At 37.3% G+C, this 14,281-nt stretch overlaps 1 protein-coding gene across 1 annotated transcript in view; it reads right to left on the bottom strand.

The window, feature by feature from the left end:
• Window positions 1-11,587, bottom strand: part of LOC130568024 (scavenger receptor cysteine-rich domain-containing group B protein) — a 15,776-nt gene extending 4,189 nt beyond the window's left edge. The window contains exons 1-9 of the mRNA XM_057356639.1: window positions 11,349-11,587; window positions 8,505-8,634; window positions 8,069-8,104; window positions 5,947-5,985; window positions 4,487-4,795; window positions 4,005-4,070; window positions 3,052-3,366; window positions 1,666-1,743; window positions 1,313-1,381 (exon numbers count right to left, since the gene is read on the bottom strand). Of these exons, the coding sequence (XP_057212622.1) occupies window positions 1,313-1,381; window positions 1,666-1,743; window positions 3,052-3,366; window positions 4,005-4,070; window positions 4,487-4,795; window positions 5,947-5,985; window positions 8,069-8,104; window positions 8,505-8,622 (1,030 nt within the window). The 5' untranslated portion in view covers window positions 8,623-8,634; window positions 11,349-11,587. The remainder of the gene's footprint in view (window positions 1-1,312; window positions 1,382-1,665; window positions 1,744-3,051; window positions 3,367-4,004; window positions 4,071-4,486; window positions 4,796-5,946; window positions 5,986-8,068; window positions 8,105-8,504; window positions 8,635-11,348) is intronic.
• Window positions 11,588-14,281: the final 2,694 nt, after the last annotated feature.

Here is a 14,281-nt window from a genome sequence, read left to right as displayed (position 1 = left end):
CAGACAGACAAATAGAGAGATAGACAGACAGACAAATAGAGAGATAGACAGACAGACAAATAGAGAGATAGACAGACAGACAAATAGAGAGATAGACAGACAGACAAATAGAGAGATAGACAGACAGACAAATAGAGAGATAGACAGACAGACAAATAGAGAGATAGACAGACAGACAAATAGAGAGATAGACAGACAGACAAATAGAGAGATAGACAGACAGACAAATAGAGAGATAGACAGACAGACAAATAGAGAGATAGACAGACAGACAAATAGAGAGATAGACAGACAGACAAATAGAGAGATAGACAGACAGACAAATAGAGAGATAGACAGACAGACAAATAGAGAGATAGACAGACAGACAAATAGAGAGATAGACAGACAGACAAATAGAGAGATAGACAGACAGACAAATAGAGAGATAGACAGACAGACAAATAGAGAGATAGACAGACAGACAAATAGAGAGATAGACAGACAGACAAATAGAGAGATAGACAGACAGACAAATAGAGAGATAGACAGACAGACAAATAGAGAGATAGACAGACAGACAAATAGAGAGATAGACAGACAGACAAATAGAGAGATAGACAGACAGACAAATAGAGAGATAGACAGACAGACAAATAGAGAGATAGACAGACAGACAAATAGAGAGATAGACAGACAGACAAATAGAGAGATAGACAGACAGACAAATAGAGAGATAGACAGACAGACAAATAGAGAGATAGACAGACAGACAAATAGAGAGATAGACAGACAGACAAATAGAGAGATAGACAGACAGACAAATAGAGAGATAGACAGACAGACAAATAGAGAGATAGACAGACAGACAAATAGAGAGATAGACAGACAGACAAATAGAGAGATAGACAGACAGACAAATAGAGAGATAGACAGACAGACAAATAGAGAGATAGACAGACAGACAAATAGAGAGATAGACAGACAGACAAATAGAGAGATAGACAGACAGACAAATAGAGAGATAGACAGACAGACAAATAGAGAGATAGACAGACAGACAAATAGAGAGATAGACAGACAGACAAATAGAGAGATAGACAGACAGACAAATAGAGAGATAGACTGTCTGTCTATCTCTCTATTTGTCTGTCTGTCTATCTCTCTATTTGTCTGTCTGTCTATCTCTCTATTTGCCTGTCTGTCTATCTCTCTATTTGTCTGTCTGTCTAGTTCTCTGTTTGTTTGTCTGTCTGTCCGTCTGTCTATTTCTCTATTTGTTTATCTCTCTATTTGTCTGTCTGTCTACACAAGATTATAGTATCATTATTACCTTTTGTTGTTGAGGCTGTGGTGACTGCAGTGGTAGTTGTTGAAGTATCTGTTACTGGCATTTCTGTCACTGAAATGAACAGACAAACATGGCTTACAGTGAGAGAGGAAGATGATGTTCAGAAACAGCATCATCTGCTGGTACTGTACAGTATTTCCACTGCATGGCCATCATGTTATCAGTGATTCTACAGCAGTGTGTGACAGATGGTCTGTTCGCTTTAGCTGACCGTAAATGCCAAAACTAAAGGCCAGGCACAGCTGTTAAGACTGAATTGGCTACTAATTCAAGCATGTATAATTGAAAAAGCGGGTGAAACTATAGGCCTATGTACAATGGTATTGTGTTTATACCTGCTGTGCTCTCTGTTGGCATAGATCCTCGGCCTATAGTCTCTGTGTTGAGAGATGGGATTGTGGTGGAACTTGAACCTGAAATGTGAGAGAGATATAGTATTATTGTTTATTTATATACAGTGGGGTCCACTAGTAAAATAAATAAATGAACAAATAAATAAAAAACACATGTTTATATTTACATTCAAATGTGACAGCACACTACATTTTATAGTATTTATGTCTTGGTTTCCAGTACAAATATCCTAAATTCATAAGTCAAGATAAATTCACGTTAAAGTGTTTTGAAAAGGAAGTGAGTTTATGCTTACAAAAAGAAAACATCTGCCGATGAGGTTGATGAAAAAATGAAGCTGAATTAAGTTTTTAATAAAGAGGTAGAGTGTATTTTTCCTTGGTGTATATTTTTTCTTGCTTTAAACGGCAACTCACTCAATTTTTTTAGACAACAAGACTTGATATCTTAATTTTGCTTCTCAAGTAAACGTGTCATGATTTAAGAATTCTTAAATACTTGTTTTTGTAAAAAATGATTTATTCTTCCCTAATGCATTCTAGGCCTTTAATAAAATGTAAGTGAATTGTGTGATATTGACCATGTTTTGATACTTCTTTGGACAAATAAAAAGAACATGTCACGGTCCTGCCTTCTTGTTCATGAATTTCTAGGCAGGATTGGGACAGAGCCCTTAGGTTTTATGTGAGAAAGCCATGGGTTGTTTACGTTTTTACATCTCATGTGCTTTCTCGTGTCTTGTCATTGGCCCCGCCCCTCTCGTTCATTGTATAGCTTTCCACACATGTCCCATTACCCTCACCTGTCCCTCGTTAATATCCTTTGTTTGTCTACCTATATAATGCCCTCATGTTTCATTGTCCTGTGCTCGTTGATTGTATGTGCTGCGTTTGATGTGTTCTATGCCTTGTGTAAGACGTTGCGGCTTTTCATGTCCTGGAAACTTCGTCACAGTAAGTCTAGTCAGTGTTAGTCTTTGTCAAGTGTTGTCTTAAGTCTAGTTTATTTAGTTTAGTGTTCCTGTCTAGTCTGTTATTATATCCCCTCTGTTTTGTTGTTTTACCCCCTCGTGGGTTTTTGTTTTGTTTTATTTTTTGTTAAATAAAAGTCTGTGTTAACCCCTTCACCTCTGGCTGCCTGCAATTGGGTTCTTCTTCATACATATCGTGACAGAACAATTCATTTAGTTTTTCATTCAGATTGTTAGGCTAATCATATATTTTGCCCTAAAGAATTTTAGCGGAATCTCACCAGCGGCTTCCATTTTAAGTTACCATCACATTAATCCAGCAAAATCTAGTTTAGTTCAACTAAAAGTATGCATTTTCTTTGCACAGGAGTGTGGTTACAGAAAGTGTCAAACACACCTGAGCAGATGACACCTGCATCCTCATGATGGCCACAGTTATGAATCCCCCAGCCCAGACTGTAACAGGTGGCCAGGTTACTCTCATGCCCATTACAGTTCACATTATCCAGCAAAATCAGTCCCGTGCCATAGCCGAAGTAGGCGTTTGTTGTTGCGGTGACCGCTTCCATGCAGCCGATTTGTTGACACACGACTGCTGCGTCTTTCATGCTCCAATCATCATCGCAGATGGTTCCCCAGTTACCCTGATAGTAGATCTCCACCCTGCCCTGGCACCGGTCCGGTCCCCCCGCCAAACGTATGGCACCATCTCCTACACCCCAGGAATGACATTATATATGACTTAGATATTTTTAAATTTCTGGGAAACAACACAGAAACCTCTTGAAAGCGTGTAAAACTATCTGGAAACTTTATGAAGACATGAAACACCCTCTCTTTGTCTAACACAAATCCTGGTTTAAATTGACTTTGGTCTGAGAATTCATTTAGTTTGATCTTGTATTTAGGGTGTGGGCAGGTTCGCTGTAATTTTAGTCTGCTGAGCTCAACACGCCATTCAATGTGATGCACAACAGACGGCTACGGTTTCAAGCGCACGCATGCTGATTTGTCTCATGTTCTATTCTTGGACTTAACTAACGCATGGCAACAAAAGGGTTTCCCATCAGAGGAGCGAACCCACAATTCCATACCGTGAAAATGTCATGAAATTCCCCAAGCTATTTCCCATAGGACTCTGTTACTTTGTTACGTACTGACATCATAACCTATAAATTAGATATGGGTGGATATGAAAAACAAAAGTATAGGATGAACAAAGATCTTAATCCACTCTGGATTTTTTTAAGCAAATTAGAGGATGCTGGAAATTTGAGTTGTTGAACATGTAAATTGTATATTCAGTATCTCACAATTTGAATGTAAATGTATATGTGTTAGATAACTTACTTGTTCCAGAAATGATCTGTGATGGTGTTGTGGGTTCCAGACCTGCTCGAGACTCCACAACACTGGCTGTGTTCAGAGAGAGAGAGAACTGTATTTTATTACATTTCTTATTCTGTAGACATTATAATATTTCCCTTAAAGGGACAGTTCACGCAAGAATGAAAATTCTGGCACCATTTACTCACCCTCAGATTGTTCCAAACCTGTATAACTAAACATTTTTTTGTAAGAATGTCAGTAATCGAACAGATCTCTTCCCCCATTGACTCCCATATTATTTATTTTCCCTACAATGGCAATAAATGGGGATGAGATCTGTTTGGTTACTGACATTCTTACAAATATCTTCCTTTGTGTTTATACAGAACAAAGAAATGTATACAGGTTTGGAATAACCTGAGGGTGAGTATATGATGACAGAATTTTCATTTTTGGGTGAGCTATCCCTTTCAGTTAAACGCGGGTGATTTCTCTCATCACACCTCTACAGGTGACGGCCACGTCCTCATAGTGGTAACAGTTATGGATTCCCCATCCCTGATTCCCACACTGACTCAGGTCTCTTTCTCCCCCTTTACAGTCCACATTGTCCAGCAGGATGGGACCGGAACCCTGACCGAACCTGGAGCTGCTCCCCACGGTCACAGCTATTCCACAGCCCAGCTGCCGGCAAACCACGTTGGAGTCCACCATGTCCCAGTCGTCATCGCACACCGTCCCCCAGGAGCCGTTATGAAGGACCTCCACACGACCTTCACACCGATGTCTGCCGTTGATCAGCCGTAGTGAAGCTTTGGTGATAAACAACATCATTACAACATTAAATAACACCAAACTAACTTTATAACAGTGGATTTCAACTTTATTTTGGCTCTTAAGGTTAATACCAGATTTTCATGATATTACCATGGTACTTTTTGATAGCTGAAGGTCATGTTAAAGCGATATTTCAGAGGCAAACTAAATTTCCCCATGTTTTACTCACCCTCAAGTAGGGATGCACCGATATGTAAATTTTGGCCGATGACGATAACCGATAATTCTTGAGCATTGGAAGCCGATAACCGATAGATTGGCCGATATACAGTATCTGAATAATATAACGTTTTCTGAGACTGAAAATCATGTACCAAGCCTACTTTACACTATTAAAAGATTCTTGAACTTTTAAACTTTTCTGGATATAATGTTTATTTAATAAGCCAATTAAAAATGTTCTTCCAGAGCAACCCAGAAAGGTATTTTTTCAGCCGGAATGCCGGAAAACAAGCCTCTGGTTCACGCGCTGCCGAGGGATAACGGAAGCTAGAGATCAACGTTAATAGCGCTGTCAATATTTCTCTTGAACAAACGCATCGATTCGCTTCAGAAGACCCGTGTTAAGACCACGGAGCCGTGTTGAGCCGTTCTTTGATTGACGGATGCACTTTTTGGAGCTTCAAAAAATTGCCCCCCATTCACTCCCATTCTACCGCTTGGAAGAAAAATGATACGTGGTATCTGCATTATTCTAAAACAAGAAAGTCCTATTCAGTCAGGATGCCTTGAGGGGGAGTAAAACATGAGGATATTTTGTTTTGCCTCTGAAATATCGCTTTAAGCACACTGCTGGTGAGGTTTGTTACTGTCTGACCCCAGATAAAACACAGCAGCATGACTCTTATATAATGATATAATGGACTGGGTAAGAATGTGCCTAATCCCCTTCAACTTAAGGCGCAATAATAAGTCCAAATATGACATTTGACTCCAAAAAAAGAGAGGGTATGGCATAGTGAGCGAGAGGAAGTGACCTTTTTTCTTTTGTGCCTTAGAGGCCATTACAATCTGTTCTTTATCCAACTTCTCTCTTACAGACACTGCATCGCTGCCAATGCGCGAGGACGCACTTAACGGTGTGTGGTGCTTTAGAAAGATGTTAAGATTCTCACAAAATGCTCACCTTGCGGTGGTGTTGTCATTGAAGGCGTTGTGTTATATGCTGTGAGAAAAAATAGGAAGAGGAGAAAGGAGAGAGAGAGAGAGAGAGAGAGAGAGAGAAAACAGCGATTTTGGTCAAATTATTTGTTGAAAGGAGGTTCTTGGCCCTCCATACCTACAGCTCTCTATATCTACTATATCTATTTTCCTGTAATTTTAGACTCTGTAAAACAAAAGATAATTCTGCTCTGTCTGTGGTATACCCAGATGGCTCGCTGCACAGCAGGACTATGCACAGAAATACTATGTGTGGGATGCGAAAAACATATTACACACCTCTTATAATGACATATTTATATCAGAGTTATTATGGTTTTATTCATATTTTCAATAAGCTTTTATTTTTAGATTTGTAGTTTTTAGGTTCATTTTACAGTTACAGTTTTAGCCGTTTTGGTATTTTTGTCATTTTATAATTTAGTTTTTTAGGTTGCTACAGTATATAAGATTAATACATTTTTATTTTTTGTTTATTATCATCATTTTAGTTAGTTTAGTTTAGTTTAAACTTATTTCAGTTTATTTTTGAGGCAACATTTCAGTTTTTAATTTAGCTTAAGTTTTTCCTATTATTTTTAGGTCAATGTTTTATTTGATTTTAATGAACAGAAGCTTTTTCAAAGTGTTAATTTTAGTAAACTGAAATAACATTTATTTACATACACCATTAGTTTTTAACCAAAAGTTTAAGGTCACTTATCTATGGGAATGATGTTGTGACTCAAAAAAATCTAGAAACACACAAAAAAATCTAATCTAAAAATCAAAACGTATTTTAAGCACCTTTAGTGTAGTCAAACATTTTAGTATTGTAATATAAGAAACTGTTTTCATAACTGCATCTTTGTCTACAAAACTAATAAGCTATAATTTCAGACATTTAAGCACAGACCAAAACATTCAGATCAAGGTTTGTAAGGTCAAGAGAAACATTTTACTCAAGTGACCCTAAACTTTTACCAGAATTCATATAGTATGTGTAAATATATTATACAGTATGTCTTTGCTGTCCTTCTGAAACTTTGTATGTCTACATTAGCTGTTTTCCAGGGAATGCAAAAAACACTGTACATCTACATTTTAATTTTTATGCATTTAGCAGACGCTTTTATCCAAAGCGACTTACATTGCATTGCATTGCATTATACTGAGTTTTGTGCGATCGAATGCATGACCTGCCGATGCTAGCGCCATGCTCTAACCACTAAGCTACAGGAAAGCATTTAAACATATTTCATATTTTCATATTTCAGTTTATTTTTGAGGCAACATTTCAATTTTTCATTTAGTTGAAGTTTTTCCAATAATTTTTAAGTCAATATTTGATTTGATTTTAATGAACAGAAGCTTTTTCAAAGTTTTAAATTCAGTCATTTTTTAAAATTATTAAATACTGTGTTGTCATAGTTGACATGCACGTTTTAATATTTTTCATTGTTTAGCTATATCTGCAAACCCAGTGACAAACATAAAGGGTAACTAATAATAATGATTTAAATAAAAATCAGGAAATATGGAGTTAAGATGGTTCAGAAGGACAGCAACGATATATATATATATATTTATATACACTGTATATTATTTAGTAAGTAAATAGAACACATGCATGCTGCCTAGGCAACTTTGTAATGTTTGTTCAGAATTTTTTTTTAACAAATCCAGACCATTCTTTCTCTCCACTGACTCTCTGGTCACTTTCACTCAAGACATTGTGTTCCTCTGTTTTGAAGTTTTGAGAACGCTAATGTTAAAGGCTATACAAACTGTTGTATGAAACTGTGAATCAATGGTGTTTGATTTCAATGCCTGACAAAGACAGCGGAAAAATCACCTTTTACCAACATGTAGGTCATTTCACAATGACTTTTCTGCTTATTAATGTCTGTCCCTGAAATTTCAGTCCCTCAGTACATGCGGCTTGTGCTCTATTCATATCAAACATGCTTTATGTGTCTGTGGAACTATACCGCTGAATATACAGTCAGCTAAGTGTTAATTGGTTTAATTTGATTGAATTGATAAAAGAGCTGAGCGTGTACTTTCCTGTACACTGAAAGTAAAGCAGAGGGTTTTATTGTACTTACAGTAGACTGTTGATCTCCGTGTCAACTTGAGATCTCCTGCACACAGAAAATATTAAAAATGAGCTTTTTTTACTAATTTGACAATCAAACACGCATTATCAGACTGAGGAGTCTGGGTCTTTTTTGTTGGAGAAATATCTGAGAGTTTGTTCTCCATTTAATCTTATTTGAAAGATCACTACAATCTCAGCACAGAACTTATTTGAGAGTTTTCTTTTGGGAAACTATGGCTCAGGTTCCTCTATTAATATCTGTTATTTTGCAGTAATATTGGAATATTTTTTATATATTTTAACCAAAAGTCACAGAAGCCAAAAACTGAAATAGATATAAAGGTGAAAATTAACGAAATATACCTAAATATTAAATTTGTAATGTAGGAGTGTCCTATAATTTAGGGTTCAGTGTCACACACAAACAGTATTTTTTCACTCACCAAACTGAAAGACGGCGATGACGGTCAGAAGCAGAAGTGAGACTAAAAGACAGGTGAGGGTCCAGACAGCGGATCTCCAGCGTCTGCGCACACCGTCTGAAAAACGCTGACCTTGCATGGCAGAATGGATCTACACAAACACACATAAACTCCTTCAGTCTTGTTTGTGCCACCTGTCAATGTACAATTTGTTCTCTTTCATATCTGTTGTTCCTCTGTTGCTGTGCTCTCTCTCTCTCTCACTATAATAGTTGTGGACCTCACAAGGTCACTACAGTATCTAGGCTACTACCAAGTCTGCTCATCAGTAATTGGTTAGATATACTCTCCATCATGTAGAAAAAAAACACGCACACAAACAGCATCAACAACAACAAATGGTCAGCCTGCAGGCAAGTGTCAGACATGTATTGATAAGAGAGCAAACCAATAGTGTGTGCCCATGTGTTCTCTGTTCACGAGACCCTTCTACAGATTTTGCAAATATAACATTTCTGCTATGAATCTTTTGATCTTAACGTGTGTATGTGAGATGCCGTCATGTTTTTAAGATTAAAATGCATTTTTTTATGTTTTACAATGCATGACTTTTTAGCATGCGATGCTTGAATTGTTTTTTGAATGTTTTTCTGATTGATTTTGATGTTGCAGACCTTGGTTTATGACGTGAGCATGAAGTCAGACCATTTGCCTGAACCAGGTAGACACGCACATAATCAATATCTAGAAAAACAGATTTACACTTTTAGACTAATGATGTTTAGGAGAAATAAAAACAGAAACAAATTAGACAATTATTAAAATCCATTGATCCAAAATCCAATCCACACATTGTTGACATCTCCTCTGAAACTAATGGCAGAGACATTTGTGAGATTTCTGGCTCGTTTTCACAGACGCAGGACGTTTAAACGAAAGTTTCCATTTGCTGTTCATTTAATCTCATCAAGTTTAGTAGAAATAACTGAGACATAACGGAGATCTCATCTGAGATTTTTCTTACTTATTGGCTATTAAGATTTTAGACTTTGAATTACATGTGGGATGAGCTTCACGTTATCAGTGTATTTTATATCTCTTGTTTATATCCTGAGAATTAACAAGATTTTCCCCTCTGCTTCCTTTTTCATTTTATTTGCCTAAATCCGTCCTGACCTTACACTGGAATGTGTGTAAATGGTGGGATACAGCTCGGGATCGCAGATCTGGGAGAGAATATGATATTCCGTGGAGCAGATAGTGAACATTCCGGGCCGCGAGCGCACAAAAAGACATTTCTGCTGTCTGTGCTCCTAAAGCGCTGCTTCCTGCGAATCTGTCACTGCGACTTTCCAGAACGCTCAGCGAGTTGATGACACTGCTGGGGCGCCTCTGGTCTCTGCCCCGGGACTGAAGCCCTGACGGGTGGAGGGGTGGCTTTGGGGGGCTCTGGAGGTAGGTGAAGGCAGAAAGGTAGGAAGGAAACCTTGTGGCCCTATTTATCTTTAGTCTCTAGAGGAAAACATATTGCTCTTTTATAACTTTTCAAATATGCTTCATTTTAAAATCAACGTTGTCTGGTGTTTCTAAGAAAAATATTGAATTGAAATTGACATTTCATTCTTGACATGGCGTAATATTATAGGATCTCAGCTCTGTTCATTCGCTTGTGGAGTATTTTATTCGTTTGATTATTGATGTTTGAGTTTGTATTAAGATATAAGTAAATTACAGTTATTGATGACATCTTTTTGTGAAACTCTAGAAGAGAAACTGTTGAGATTGCCGGGTCTAATTGGAAGCAGAGAAACCAAAGCCAATCTCAGTGTCTCTCTTTGCTGTTTAGACGAAAAGTTGGGTATGTGAACAAGATCTGCTTTATCACTATTTCCTAAAGGTGCTTAAAGGACACCTAAAGCCAAAAAGCAAGTTAAGCTCCTGGAAAAATCTTCTTAACATCCGACAGTCTTCAAGAACCGTCCACTTTTCCTTTACAGCAAATGGAATTGTTTCCTGGATTTAAAGACCCCTGTTGCTCTCCAGACCCTCAGAAAGTCTCATGTCGGGTCAATTATCTGCTAAGGACACTGTTTCTGTGCTCGTCTCATGCGGCCGTGAGCCCGCAGGTGAAATGGTTCGGTTGTGAGGCCTGAAAATGAATCTAGTCACCAATATTATGGTTTTCAATACTCCATTCATGGCTGGATGCTGCATGGATTCACAAGGGAATAATGTTGTCTTTTGTGTTGCCTGATTTCCCCTCCCTCTCCTCACAGTGACCGAGAGCTGACAGATCCCAGCGCTCGCAAAAATACACGGATAAACCCCAGAGGAACTGTCACTACTGTCTTATGCTTTCAAGCTGGATTTTCATTCTAATTTACTGTTTAAATTCACTTTGACGTTCTTATAGCACACTGTATCGATAATTGACCAATCAAAGGATATCTCCGTAATAATAATAAATAAGTAAGATTACTTAGAACTAAGTTATATTGATGCATTTGGCAGATGCTTTTGTCTAAAGCAACTTGCATTCAAAGCATTTGTGTTATAGAAACGTGTTCTCTGAAAATTGAACCCGTGACCTCGGTGCTGCTGAAGGAGCATTGTTATATCATTTCTAATTAAAACATTTAAAAAGTTTTTTAAAAATCTGGTAATGAAACCATTTTTTACTGAACTATTTTTTTAAACCATTAAGGGTCAAGAATTCTTTACAAATGTTAAAATGTTTTAAATACTGTACAATTAAAACATTGCCTTATAGCATAATTGAATCTTTCTTTGTTGTCCTTAAACACGTTTTTTTTTTGTGTGAAAAAACTAAATGATTCTCATTAACATTGAGCAAGATGAACGTACCTCTGATGAAAAGCAGTTTCTTCACATGCAAGAAAAAAATAATAAAATTTCCCTCAAAAATGAGTTTGTCACAGAATAAACAACAGTCCTTTTAATTCAGTTCCTGAATTCAGATGATTCGAGCTCACAGGACAGTGATCCAACTGTAAAGGTTTGGACAGAAAAAGCGTTCATCCGTCTGAGGAGCCACAGGGTTTGTCATCTCGTTAACCTCGTGAGACTATAAGTACCTGCTTTCTCCAGTCCAGATTACGTAAAACACAAAGAAAGTCTCCAGCATTGTATGTTAATGTAGTGACACCTCATCCGTGTCTGCTGTGTGTGGAAAAGAATAAAGAGGAAGAGGGAGGAGAGGTTAAATCCAGCCCTTCACAGCTATCCCAGCATCTCTAGTTACAGGTTCCGCTCATGAAAGGTGCGGCCCTGTTTGTCTCAAACACTGTACGGTAACCTCACAGTCTGAGTGTGCGTGCTTCACATTTTCCGTCTAGTCTTCCCTCCCTCATATTTAACCTAAAAAAATGATGTATTTTTTGTAGCCTGTGTGCTCGAAACGTCACGCGCCATGTGAACGTCTTTTAATTAATAAATTGTTGATATTTTTTCGAGCTTTGGTGTTCCGACCGTATATACAATTCCTTATTTGTTTTTTGCTCGAGCACCCACTTGAGGTTGATGTGCGTGCTTTTGTCTTCTTTTTATGGATTTTTTGTTGGACACCAGGTGAAGACTCATTCCACATTTTTCTTTGGGCATCAAATATGTCTATATTTTCTGTATTTTTATGATTGCATATGTAATGCCTACATGTATTTAATGCATATAAAGCTTTCCACCCAAAACACTTTCATTTATTTCATGAATAATTGCATTCAAGGCATCTTATACTTTAAGTCACAACAATGTTAATTTTAGAGTGAATAGAATACACATTTTTGTCAATACATTTCTGATAGTACAATCTTAAAACAGTCTATTCTAAGTTGAAAAACTGTAAATCTATAAACATTATTCATTTACTGTGCACATCAATTCCCAATGTAATAAAAACAGGATTATGTTGAATCTTAAGGGTTTAATATTTGCTGAAATATTTAGTGTGTTGGTGAAGAATTATGTGAGTGGATGGTTGAGGATGAATTAAAAAAATAATTTTAAACATAACATTTCTTGTAAGTTACACAGTAGACGTCTTATTCATTGCTGTATTCTTGTAAGGCTGAACACATGTCGAATAAAGAATAGAATAAAGAAAGTGGAAAATACTATCTGTTATTTTGATCTCTTTTGATCCACTTATTTAATCAGATAATATGAAATGAGAAATTCTATATTTCAACAGGGAGTGTGATGGTTTATTATTTGATGCAGAAGTTCCGTAATTGAGGATAATTGAGGAACTACAGAGGAACCTTTTAATCTGGATGTATGCCAGATGTGTACTTAATGAGTTATCTGTGTTTTTTATTCATCTCATACTGTTAAAATCACTGCTTTATCAATTCTGGAGTCTATTGTTTTACTCTTAAAGACTCTTGGTGCTTGATTTAAATGTCTGCCAGAAGATACTGTAACTTCCACCCCTTTACTTCCAGGCCTACCCTTACAAAACAATAAGTATACTTAAGTATTATTAAGTTCAGGTAGCCTATATTTTTTAATTTTAGTATTTAACTACTATCACATATATACATACATACTGTATATATATACACGTGTGTTTATATATGTATATACTGTATATATAGTAGTATATTACTGTGTGTGTTTGTGTTTGTGTGCATGCGTGTGTGTGTTTTTGTGTGTGTGTTTGTGTATATACTAGTAGTATACACTTAAGTATACTACTGTGTGTGTGTGTTCATGTTTTTATATCCCAGTGGGGACCTAAACCTGAATGCACACCAACACATGGGGACTCGTGTCACTGTGGGGACCAAAATTGAGGTCCGCATGGGTAAAAAAGCTTATAAATTGTACAGAAGAATATTTTTTAAAAATCTGAAAATGCAAAAAGTTTTCTATGATCTTTAGGTTTAGGGGTAGGGGATAAAATATACACTTTGTACAGTATAAAAAACATTACGCCTATGGACTGTCCCCACGGAGATAATAAACCAGACATATATACTCTACACAGGGGTACACTTTTTGACACCATCAAAAAGTGTCCCAATCAACCTGAATTCACCCCTACTAGTAGTATACACTTAAGTATACTACTTACTGTCAGTATAAGTCAAGTATGTTTAAGTGCCGTTTAAACACGTAAAGTACATAAAACGTGCACTGAAAGTATACTTTCTTATTTTAGGTTTAAAAGATAGTAGTCTTGAATGTACTACATTTGTAAGGGTGAATATGCTACCATGTGAACCTTGAACAGGAAAAGAGCAGAAAAAGCGCTGTACACTAGATACAGTACAGTGCACACACACAGTAGATAATAATAAAAGTCCTCTGGTTCCTCTGCAGGCTGATCCATGATACCCTTGAAACAAGCGAATCTGTCTTGAGCTGGAGATGAGCGTGCCCATGCTGAGCTGTTCTTTTGTCCTGGCTGTTCACGGCTCCCTCGGACTGTAGTGTCCCGTCATACTACAGCTGATTCTCTTTTATCTCAAGCTTTTTAAGCTTTTAGCTTAGTGAGTTGCACTCTCTTTCCCATAACTCCATTGGGCCGGGTGGATGGTTGTAGGGAGTTCACAGCTGCGCTGCTTTGTCTGTCACAGGAACCTGACGCATATCTGATGCATTTGAACGCTTCACAAACCCTCAGTGGCTCTCGCTGTCCGCTTTACACCAGCTGCTCCAAATGCCAGAAAGTATGTCACGTAAAAAAGGAGATAAAGCAAAATGGAAGGATGATATGGAATCGATGGAAGGTGATATGGGTCGTCATGCTGAATGTACAGAAGTGAAAAGTCTTGAAA

The sequence above is a fragment of the Triplophysa rosa genome, linkage group LG2 (genome assembly GCF_024868665.1).
Source record: "Triplophysa rosa linkage group LG2, Trosa_1v2, whole genome shotgun sequence".
NCBI classification, from domain to species: domain Eukaryota; kingdom Metazoa; phylum Chordata; class Actinopteri; order Cypriniformes; family Nemacheilidae; genus Triplophysa; species Triplophysa rosa.
This window is presented reverse-complemented; position numbering and strand designations above follow the sequence as displayed.